General features: G+C 39.4%; 1 protein-coding gene across 2 annotated transcripts in view; it reads left to right on the forward strand.

Moving 5' to 3' along the window:
* Positions 1 to 12,335, forward strand: part of cntnap2a (contactin associated protein 2a) — a 365,865-nt gene that overhangs the window by 167,031 nt on the left and 186,499 nt on the right. For both annotated transcript variants that reach the window (XM_035948975.2, XM_023272089.3), the window contains exon 3: positions 1,626 to 1,819. In XM_035948975.2, coding sequence (XP_035804868.2) covers positions 1,626 to 1,819 — 194 coding nt within the window. The remainder of the gene's footprint in view (positions 1 to 1,625; positions 1,820 to 12,335) is intronic.

The following is a 12,335-nucleotide window of genomic DNA, read 5'->3' on the forward strand; positions in this document are numbered from 1 at the left end:
ACACATCTTCAGTATACCTTCTGTATGGGTGAATGTCAAAGCAAAAGAATGCACTGGTTTCTACATCTGTTTTATGCACAGGTTTGTGCAGTTTTCTTGTATATTTTTATAACTCTAGCTGTGACAGTAGCCACCATAACCCACAATGATAACATCACTCCTTTGTTTTTTTCCCCTCTCTCTCTTTTTTTAATGGCAGATGAAATTTAGGTCAGTGGATCCTTCCCAGCATTTTTTGCTCCCCTCCGTCTAACAGTTGTCTTGCTCTTGTGTTACTGCACTGTTTAACCTGAGGCTCATTTCACCTTTGAGGTCCAGGGGAGTTTGGCCCTGCCTCAGGTGGACGACTGGAGGTGTGAATGGGGGCAAATTTTCAAGGACGCATGGGTGCTTGTTTGGCAATAAAGGCAGAGCCATGAGGTTTCAGGAAATCACAAGGACACCGGCTGCCACTGAGTGGATTAGGAAACAAACACAGCCATCTATTCTGACAGTCAACACTGTAGCCATTGGAAAATGACATTGAAACACTTTTTTTTGATGTTTTCAGAGATAGTCAGTTTCTGAAAAGGAATATATCACCTTGGTAGAGCATTTTCCAACTTTAGTGCATCTAGCCTAGGAGATCATAACCTTCAACTTGAGAGCTGTTTCTGAATATATTTGACAGCCTTCCGAGCTATGTGCAGAAAGGTAAAGGGGAGGTCGAATAATTTCACTCTCTGCTTTTAAATTTCCCTTGGGCTTATTGTCCATTTTGAGAATGACCAAAAATGTGTTTATTTTATTTATTTCAACACTGGTGCATGGACCGAAAATGAAAATAAACTCCAGAGTGCACATATTAAAGCTGAGCTGGAAACAAGTGGAGATAGCCATATGTAGCTATCAGCATGAAGTGGATTGCATGGCAAGTGCTTGCATTTCCACTTATCTACATATCTATGCATATCTCATTCGGTTTTACTCTGTAATAACAGGTCGTTGTGCATATCTGAGCTGAAACCAGAACATATCTGTAGTTATGTGGATAACATAGTGGACACCCAAGCATTTAGAAAATGTCACATTATGTCTTGCATACTGACATTAAAAAGGAATCCATCCTGAAATGTCATACATACTAATGCCAGCCCTCTACAAGTTGAGGTGTCTGCTGCACTGGAGAGTGAATAATTATATCGTAATAAGGACCAGATACTTGTCATTTGTGTGAAACATCTTTATAGTCAGCAGGCTCTAACCCTGTATGCAAAGCTCTTAATAAAACATGACTTCTCTCATGCTAGTGCCTGTCTTGGAGCAAATGTCTGGCCTACTCTCTGCTGGACACTGGCCATTAATAATAGGATGGGCTATAACCTTGTAACTAGACATTCTCTTTGTAAAATGTCATTATGGTGGTATCATGCCGCTTCTCTGTCTGTCTCATACTTGAGAGCTGATCTGCCCTGAACAGAAGCAATCTTTGCTAATATGATGTACTCAAGAAACAAAGGGTAAAAAAAGCAACACATTTGAATTTTTTGTTACTATTTATTCCTTTTCCCAGAACAAAGCAAGATATTGGGGGAAATCCTAGCCTTTGATGTGTCACTCATTATAAAATGTTACTGACACTGCAGGTGCTGGTGGGTGGTCACCCCTGGACAGTGACCATTACCAGTGGCTCCAGGTGGACCTTGGTTCCAGGAAGCAGGTGAGCGCCATAGCAACGCAGGGTCGCTACAGTAGCTCTGACTGGACGACGCAGTATCGCCTCCTCTACAGCGACACAGGAAGGAACTGGAAACCATATCACCAAGATGGCAACATTTGGGTGAGTGCACAAAAAAATTTCTATTATCTATAGCCTGCAAATACACAGCAACAAGCTGGTGGATCATGAAAGACAACACTCTATATCGCCTTACAAAGGTGGAGCTCTCTCTGATGCTGCCTCTGAATTCTGTAACATCAGAGAATCAGAGAAAGGCAGTCCTTGGAGCAGCTTTCACTGTCAAGTAGGATCCTTTGTTGTTGAGCAGATAATTGAAGGAAAAAAGTAGCAACTTGAGCTCCATTATGTGTCAGTGAAGCGGTTTATCAATAATAATCAGAACTTTTTTGTCAGACCATTAACTTTCTAGTGAGTCATCCAACTGCTGGTGCCTCTACCTCCTGTGATCTTTTTTTAAATTTTTCAATCCTTTGTGAACACATCATTCCTCCATGAACCCCACGTCTAATTTAGATGCCGGTTTGCTCCTGTTGGTCTCTTTAGGTGTTTTTTCTCTCATTAGCCTGTAGTGTTTACTTGACACAGTAACCCTCATGAGAGTTACCTTCAGTCTGCTTGATAATATGAATGTGAAGTTCTTCATTTTGTCAGCCCTTGTTTATTATCAGCCGAAAACGTCTCTGTGTCTTGTAGGGCTGGACCCGAATATCCGAATATCGGGTCCCGACGGTGGTATCCGGATATTAATTTTGAGATCCGAATATCAGCATTTTATTAGTTCAGCTCTTTTCAAATGCAGCATCACAGCTGAAGTTATTATTAAAGCACTGATAGATCCTATATGGAGAACACAGCACTAATGGAAAATGAACTATTGGCACTTAATTCCTTGGAACTGTATGGAGGATATTTCTCTGAGATCATGTTTTCTAGGTTCTAAACCAACACATCTCCATCATTGCACTGTTAGCAAGTAATTAAGTTGGGCACTCAACAATCGGTGATCATTAGCTAATGGGTTAACGGCCCACACTGTTCACTGTTCCTGTATAGTGGGAGGCTACAGGTGATAACAGATGGGAGATGAGAAGACAAGAGTAGGCTTGTCATGAATAATGCTGATCCACCAAACTAGACAGCAGAAGTCTGAAACCTGGAAGCAAAGGGGAGGAATGCTGTTCAAATGTAAAGCTCTACCGGTAGAGTTGGACACGGTATACTTTGTTTGTCTTTGTGTCTTATGTTTTTCCAGTTCACCTGATTCTTGTCTGCTAGAAGGATCTTTGTAATGTAAAGAGATTGTTCACTGTCATTATTACCACTGGAATCAGGAAATTACAATAAATAATATATTTTCTTTTACAATTTGTACATATCAGCTTTGAGAAATGCTTTAAATTGTGTGTCTTTTTTTCAGTTATAACGAGATAAGACAAGCAAGTGCTGATATCTGAAAATATTGGTAACATCACAACGTTGCCATGTAGTTATTCTTATGGGGACATTTTATTTTACAAAATTGAGAAGTTTCTAAATTATAAATCCAGGGCTAATACTAGCTAAATAGTTTTGGATTTTGCTAATTGAAGGTCAGTTTATGTGTCTGTTTCTTTCATTAGTTTCAGTTTGACTTCAGCTTTATGTTAATGGCCTCAGGGGAAACCATTTGCTGCTTTTAGACTGATGGTTGTCTACACAAAAACATTTCTGTTTCATTGCTTTCCTAGTGGAAAAACAGACATTCAGAGCACTTTATTCAAAATAGTTTTTCCAGTGAAACATTGTTGTTTTTCATGCTGAAGTGTTTTATTGTCGGTGTGTTTCGTTTGCTTCACAACAGTAACTGAGTTCTTACACTGGAGGCAAATTTTCACCCCAGCAGCCACCCATCCTGGCTCCTATCTTTCTCTCTGACCTCTTTTCTCCATCTTGTGAAATAATCAATATTTTCTAATGCATGGTCTCATCAAAACTTTCATTTTGTTCAAAAATGCATAAAAGAACAACCGCAAACTTTACTGGCACACACCTGTTAATGATATTCCATGGAGATAGAGCTCGGGGCTCAGCAGCTCATCTTCTTGGTTCTGCTCTAAATGCCTTCCTATTATTTAAGCTAATATTTTGACTGGAGCATCTATTCAGTGACATTTATCAAGGTTGGCTCAAGAAGGTGCCTCCTGACAGGCTTAATTCAGGGCAGAGTACTTTTTGACTTCTTCTTTCCCTATAAAATTTACTCCTGAAATGTGGCTACTATGTGTTTTCAACCTTTTTCTGATGATCGGGCAAGAACGTAATGAACAACTTTTCAAGCCAACTGGAAAAATATAGCTTCAGCCGTGGGCTTGTTCTGTCCTTACAAAGTATACGCTCTTGAACTACATTAAACTTTGAGCACAAGAAGTCATGTGTGAAGTTAGCTAATATTGGTTATCAGTGGCAGAGTTAGAGTTTCTTTTTAGAGTGTTTTGTCTTTGCATGTGTGTTGTTTTTTTGTTTGCTTATTAAAATCCGCATTCAGCCCTAAATAGCTAAATCATTAGTCTGTCCTTCAGGACGTTTAGAACTGCTTGCAGTGACATATATGGATGTTTTACATTTGAAAGTAAATTAAGCTGTTGTTTTTGTGTGCTGCATCATAATTGTTTGCCAGTTATTATTTATTCTGAAGTGTTTCCCTTCTGCCATTAACCCTGATTCATTGCCTTTAATATTTCTGCAGATACTCCAAAACACATTCATCTCTCTGGTGTTTTTGTAACTATAGCCGGCTTTTTTTCCCCCCTGTTTTGCCTGAATGTATGACACATATATTGCTTTTTAATTTATTGCCAGTGTAATCCAAAATATTGCTTATGTAAACAAATATAGAGCCAATAATGTCAAACGGGGCATATACCATCAATAACCCATGCAGTAACAACAAAAAACAGAGCACTTTGTTTCTCTCTGTCTCTTGTCTTATTTGGAAGAAGCCCAGCCTACATGCATGCATGCACACACACTCACACACACATGCATGCACACATACTTCTACTTTTACTTGCTGGTAATTATGATGAGGCTCTTCAAGAGTTTGGACCTTTTTTAGTGAAGTGTGTGTCTGTTTGTGTGTAAGTGGTGATAATATTGGAGCAATCAGTCCTATTGATCAAAGGGACGGGTGAGGATAGCAGGGCGCTTAAGCCAGCTTAATGTTTCTCACACACAGACAGACACACACACACACACACTCAGCTACCATCAGACCCTGTTTCAGCCCATTCAATCACATTCGGCTCAATCCCATTCACCACTGGATGAGGTTCACACAGCGATCCCCAGAGAGAAAACCACCTGTCCTGCACTTTTATGCATGAAGGTTCTATTCAGGAACCTTTTGCCACCAATCACCTCCTGCCATTACGTTTGGCACTGATGACTTAACTCCTTCACCGCCAAACTGACAGGACAACTTTCAATCCGAGCGAGAGAGTCGATGCTGGCGCGACTGTGTAATTTGCTGTGATGGATAATTGATAAAGACCTGGCAACGGCAGTATTGGTTTGTGAAAAATAATGTTTTTAATGCCACATTAATGTGCTACTGAGGAGTCGCAACGACACTGATGAATGGCTGCGATAATTAAAATACCAACTGCTATACCAGAGGACAATGCCTTAGAGGCTATCAGCACTTGCAAACTTGAATTAATCAGTTGCACAATAATAATACCGATGGAGAAACACACTCTGGCTGGATTTGTGCATAGATATTATTTCACTGAGTTCTTACCTTAATGATGCATGTAATATGCCTTGGTTCGTAGCACTGAATACAAAACCAAGATTGATAACTCCACATGGTACTTTAACAATATTTATCTTTTTGTTTAGCAAATGTCTGGCAATAATGGAGATTTTTTTTTGTTTAAAAACAGAGTGATTCACTCATACTACGTGTGAACACAGGGGCAGCTATTCAAGTGCTCAATGACAGATAACAATCTGTCATAGAAAATGTTTGTCTTGGAAACACTTCAAGTGATCATGTTAATGTTTTTTTTTTCAACATAGGTGAGGGTTTGGTTCCTCTGCACTTTAATGTCTGAACATGAAAAAAGAAATCTGGTGTGTATTAAAAGGACAGAAACAACACATTTACACATTAAAATCCAATTAGCTTAACAAACATTTTAAGTCACGATTCCCCTCCACCAACTTGTTTACCACAACTCTTCTTCAGATAGTGCCAGCAGGCCCTCTCTCACGTCGCCAGATTGTTTATTCATGTGGATGCGAAGCTTGAAGCTGAAAGTACACCAGGTTAGTTGACAGTAATGTATGTATCCAATAAACTAGCACAGCCGCAGCCGCAAATCTTAAGCTGATACAGCATCAAACGGGGACATGTTAATAATGGTTTCTCACTGGACCGGTGAAAAATAGTCTCAATGGTCTTAGAACAATTCTTTAACATGGCATAAGTTCTTGCTTCCCAAAACTTCTGCCGTATGACTGATTTCTTTTTCTGTAATGTATTATTGTGAAGTGTTTGAAAAAAGTTCCTAGCTCCATCTGCATGTGCCTCTGGTGTGAAGCCAGGGTTATATTTATTCAAATTCTGCATCTGTGCATGTTGGAGTCAAGGGGTTAGATACTGTCATAGATCACAGTAGACACTGGAATGGCAAAAACAGTGCAGTAAGGAAGGAGAGTACACCTTTAAATGTGGTCTGTAGTGTTGTTTAATAGAATCAAGAGAATACAGTAATTCATTAATGCATTGAGAAATATCAGCCTAACAGCATTTACCCCGAATAAACTAATGCAGGGGGAAAAGAAGAAATAAACATTGTAGGGAAAAGACATTGGAGATTATTAATGGCCTAATGCTGGATGTTTCAAGGCTTTGTGATTGGAAACACATTATTGGTCCTGTTATCTTGTCAGCCGGCCTGTTACACACTTTGGCCCACGTGTGAACAAACCAGGGCAGAGGGTGTACAGCAAGTGAATTACAGTCTTGACAGGTCTACTCATCTAACACATTTCATATAGCGGGGGATAATTTGGATGTGAGATAAACACTTTCCTTTCCTAGTGTCCTAGGAGATGGGTAGGGTAAGGGTAGATCTATTTATTTTTAAGTTTGGCTCCAGATTTACAAGAAAAAAATTATACTGATGAAATAATTAGCACCAATAGACTTGCCAAAAAAAAAAAAAAATCCCTCCATCCAACACTTCTACCGTCTTCATCAGGCTGTCAACAAGGTCCTCTGATTGCTCTCACCCCTAACCTGTTGGCTGAATTGCAGACAAATTGTGGTGTATGTGCCCATTTGATTTGACTCATTTACATTGGAGTGAATGCTATCAGGGCTGCACAGTGGCTTGGTGGTTAGCACTTTTGTCTTGCAGCTAGAAGATCCCCGGTTTGCGTCCCCGCCTTCCCGGGATCTTTCTGCATGACTTTTTGCATGGTCTCCCTGTGCATGCGTGGGTTTTCTGCGGGTACTCCAGCTTCCTCCCACAGTCCAAAAACATGCTCCGGTTAATTGGTAACTCTAAACTGACCATAGGCCTGGATGCTAGTGTGATTGTTTGTCTGTATATGTAGCCCTGTGATAGACTGGCGACCTGTCCAGGGTGTCTCCTGCCTTCGCTCTTGGGATAGACTTCAACCCCCCTCGACCCTAATGAGAATTAGACATTGTATAGATGATGGATGGATGGATTGATGCTATCATTGAAAGAATGGTGCAGACCTGTTGATGGCAGTTCTCTATAACCTTGACTGTGTGTTCTGGGCTTGTTGCCATGCTATAGAGTGAATTTGGTGCTAACCAAATACCTCAATGATGTCACTGGATAAAAATCTAATCATCTAAAGTGCTTCAAACCTTTCCACAGCACTGCACATGTACTACATGTGCTGACAGAAAGGGCAATAGGATAATTGCTTCTGATCAGGTGCAGGTTGACAGATGCCAAAACCGTCTATTGACTCTGTCTTTCCATTTGACTTCATGTTTACACCTCTTGGTTCATTTGTAATAAGTCAGCGTAGCATAAAATAACTATGAAGAAAGCAAATAATTCACAATTCTTTTCCTTGTTCAACACCAAATCAATAAATTATAGTGGTGTGAAAACAACTTCTGCGGCCTTCTTCAAATGGTGAGAAATTAAGAGAGTTGTGTAAACAGTGGTGACACAACTTCATTGTGTTGTACATTTGTGACTCGGTCTATGTTGTGGTATTTTAGCAGCTATAATGCTGACATATTTACAGATAAAATGGTATTGGAGTTTAGCTAAAAATGTTCAGGAAGTGTGATTAAGCGACACACTGGGGATGTAACGCTCCGCTCCCACCAACAGGGCTTAGGCACGTGTTGTTCCACTCCCTGCGCTACAGGCTGTATATAAACTGAACCTAATGATGTTGAAATGAGCGCGTGCAACCTTGTGTGGAAGTGCTGCTGTTGGTGGGCAACTGTACTCATGCGCTCGCCTTTGTGGAACTGTGAATGAATGTGTATGTGTGTTCTCGAGAGGCCAGAGCTGCTAGACTGTGGTTCGTCAGGCAAATGAATGGTGAAGTGTCTGTGTCTCGGTGGTAAAGACTAATTCGGTTTCAGAAGCTGCAGACCATGCTCTGATAAATCATGCACCTGGATTTATGCACCAGTGGACTGCATTCTCTCTCTCTCTGCATGTCAGCCTGGTATTTATTTCACATTTATTTGTCTCAGTGTTGCTGAGTGCCTTCAAAGCCCCCTCAGCTGTCTCCAAGTCCAATAGGCTAGTTAATGAGTTACATTTGAATTTGACATAAACAAAAGGAAGAAAACAATGCAATAAGGAGTCCCAACCAATAGTGATTCATTAAAGTTAATTGGTGATTCTACATAAAAATATGTGTGAAATTACCCTCAGAGATTTTGTCTTAACAGTTAAACCAACTCCAATTCAAATGATTTGCCTTCTGAGCGAGGGCCTCCATTTCGGCGTGTAAACAAACAAAATGAGTCAGTGTGTCTAGCAAGTGAATCAGTGTCACCACAAATCCCCAGTTAAGATTAGGGTTTCATGGAAAAAGCTGTTTGTGGCTTGATTCAGTTCAAGTAATTGATGAGAGTTTTAAAACGTAACAGGTCCCTCAAAATGGAAATATTGCACAGCTGTACATGTACTAGAATAAATTTACTTACTTCCCACATCTGTTTTTCCCTTTTGGAATTTTTCAACTGGACTTATTTGTGTGCAGTATCACTTCTGAGAAAGAAAAGTAACAACAAGAATGAAAATAAAGTGCTGACTTTTGAACCTGAGTGATTTTCTCTGCTCTAAGGCTTACATCTTGCTCCTCATTTTTGCATCTGATTAAACACAGACATCAAGTGCCTCATACATTTACATTTACATTTTAGCCTTTTGGCAGACACGTTATTGGAGAAAGGGCTGACATTAGTAGGAAAAAGTGGAAACTAAGTGCACATTAGTGCAAGAGACATCACTAAAGCAAAGGGTGGCATAAAACAAGGAGAAAATGCTCAGTGTCTTAAAGAATAGGATGAAAAGTGCATGAAGTTTCTTGCATGCATGTAATAAAGGATAATTCAAGTTTATATCAACCTTGACATATATCCCTGTAATGTAAATTGGATATGCTCTGCACTTATCTAGAGCCTTTTAACTTTAGCGATGTTCTGCAAAGTGCTTTTCAATATGCTTCTCATGTGGCTATGCATCTCTGTTGTACTTGGAGAAACAAGGAGTTACACAAAACAGCATGCAGATGGTGTTTATTGGGGCAATTAGCATGGGTTCCCTACAGTTTTCCAAAAAACATTTGTTTTCAAATCTCACTGAGAGTAAACACAGAAATTAGCTGCCAACTACTAACTGTAACCATGCTAGGGATCCTCATCCAGGATACTTGTCAGGTCAGCTAATGATGGGAATATTCATATCATAATGAATATGCCAATTTTGGGGAAGTTGTCCACTAATTGCAAGCTTGGCAGGCTGATCCCCAGCCCCTCTGCATGCTAAATTTACTGTGCAAGACACTGAACCTTGGACCTTGAATGGCAACCCTGCCGCCATTGGAGTTAGTGTGTGCGAATAGGTAATTGGAAAACTTTGTAAAGCGCTTTGAGTGTAGCTAAAGGAGAAAAGCAACATATAGCGCAAATGTAGTACTATTTACCATCATATTAACCCTTGCGTGTCAGTTTGTCACCATTTTTGAACTTTGTTGAAGCTCACCAGCTCAATGCAATGACATATTACCCCGTGGATCAATATTATAACTATAGTAACTCATTTCAGCTTGATGGTCAGCTAAATTTATTGGAACTGGAGTCTACAGATGAGAAGTTAAATCTAATGTAAGATGATGCAACAGAACCATCATGACAGTCAACATACCACACAAAACTGGTGGTGTTACTGTGCTTTCTGCTCTGCTGCTTACTGAGGAGAAAAATTGTTGCTTTTACTGTTACTTGTTGATGCCACGCTTGCAAAATGACCATGGATGAGAGTAATCACAGCTGTGGAACTACAATTAATGAATTTATGCTTTGCCATCCTGGAGATTTGGGACGCTTCACCTCCACAAAATGTACAAAAGTTGAAAGGACCAAGACTGACCTAACTGAAAGTTCAACTCCATGTTGTACGTAATGCTTCATGCTGTACATCTTTTGTTTGCTACCACTCCAGTAGAAAAACGAGCTAAACAGAAAGCTACTGTATCTACAGCCTGACACATGTATAAACCAGCATGTATGGGACAGTATGCAGGTGATTAGGTAAGTTGACAAGTATCCCTGTTCAGGAAAATGGTTATCCAGAGAGCTAATTTCTTTATTTACATTTGGTCAGCCTCGAAACCAAGCGTCTAAAATAATTTATGCAAAAATCAGCTTTTTTAGAGAGCTCAGCTCATGCTAACGGCCCTGATAAACACCCTTCACACACTGTTTTGTGCAACTCCTTATTTCTCAGAATATCTACAACGGAGGTGCAGAATGCAACGTTAGTATGCCCCATTGAGTCACAACAGCTGCATTAATGGAAAATATGCCAGGTTGAAATACACCATAATTTTCCTTTATTGTGGGCACAAAGGAGGCTGTATAGGAAGAAAGCTGGTCTGGAATAAAGTCTTGGGCTGTAGCCTGAACACACTTGCACAAGAACAAAAAAAATTTAATGTTATTTTTACTTTTTATATTTACAAACTAACACAACATTCATTGGGAGTTCTTATTATTGAAAATCTTAAGTAAAGAATGAATAGCATTACCGGAAATTAAACACAATGCAATATATTTTAATGTGTTTTTTGTTTGTTTGTTTGTTTTTATATAGACACATTTAGTAGTTTCATCATGCACAAATGTTCTGGGGTGATATGAGAAGTATAATGTTGTGGGCTTGTGTCTCCCACACAAATTTATATTTAGCTCATAAATCTGTAGCCTGCTAAATGTCAGCTTGTTACTGAATGATGGGGAGGGGTGCTTCACATCTCAGCAGGAGTGCTACTATAATTTCACTTTGTGTTTACTGTGCCTTACATGAACTGGTATTAATTCTTCAAAGTGTCATATGGCAATAATATTTTTTAAGCTTGGAATACTTTAATATTTCTGTGAAGTTTTTCAATAAGAAAAAAGAGTTTTGTGTTTGTGGGAAAGACAATGAAGTGTTTTCTTTACTATAATAACATCAGGAAGATGGGAGTTATTACATAAATGGAAATATATGACGAAATTCTCTGTTCTGATCAAAATCTAGTACAACTTCTCTTACAAAAAGTGTGAAATGTCTCAATGATAATACCCTATAATTATCTTTAAATCACTTAAACCAGCTTGATTATCTACCCTCTCTATCTGTATACATGTGGACATCAGAGGTTCTATCGTCATGGAGCTCTGTCCTTGTAGTCACGATGAGCTGCGCTATAGAGGGAAATGTTTTGTTCAAATGATGAGTTATTGCTTTTGCTGGCAACAAAATAGAAACAAACAGCCATTCTTCACATCCTTGATCTCATTGATATAACCTTATATAAAGATTAATACATTCCACTGTGTAGTGTTGAATTCAAGCCAACAGTTTCCAAGATGCAAAGTAATGAGTAATGTCACAAACGGAGATGATCCATAGCTACCACCCAAAGTGCAACTGGTGCCAGCTGATGAAAGAAATTTTGGAGGGGATCAAAGAAGGTCAATCCACGTCAGAGGAAATGAGCTGTACTCGTTTGATATAATTGTAACATAATCATAAGGGTTAGCATTCAGTTTGATGTGTCTGTTTATGAAAGTTATTGCTTTGCTTTGATCCTGACTCCTAAAAGGTGGCTCGCATTGGCTTCCGTTGCCATTGGTCACTGTAAATGAATTATTACATCCAGCATTAAAGTCAAAAAATGTTTGAGCAGAACTAATCAGACCATAGAGGAACGCACTGCTTGCAGTCACAGAGATGACTTTTTACTGCTTTTTTTTTTCATCTGCATTGATTTAAAGTCCCTTCTAACTCGCCTCTGTATCTTGATTGGCTGCAGTCACTTCACAGGACTGGAACGTCAGCCTCTTTAATGT

Source organism: Amphiprion ocellaris, chromosome 22 (genome assembly GCF_022539595.1).
Source record: "Amphiprion ocellaris isolate individual 3 ecotype Okinawa chromosome 22, ASM2253959v1, whole genome shotgun sequence".
NCBI classification, from domain to species: Eukaryota; Metazoa; Chordata; class Actinopteri; family Pomacentridae; genus Amphiprion; species Amphiprion ocellaris.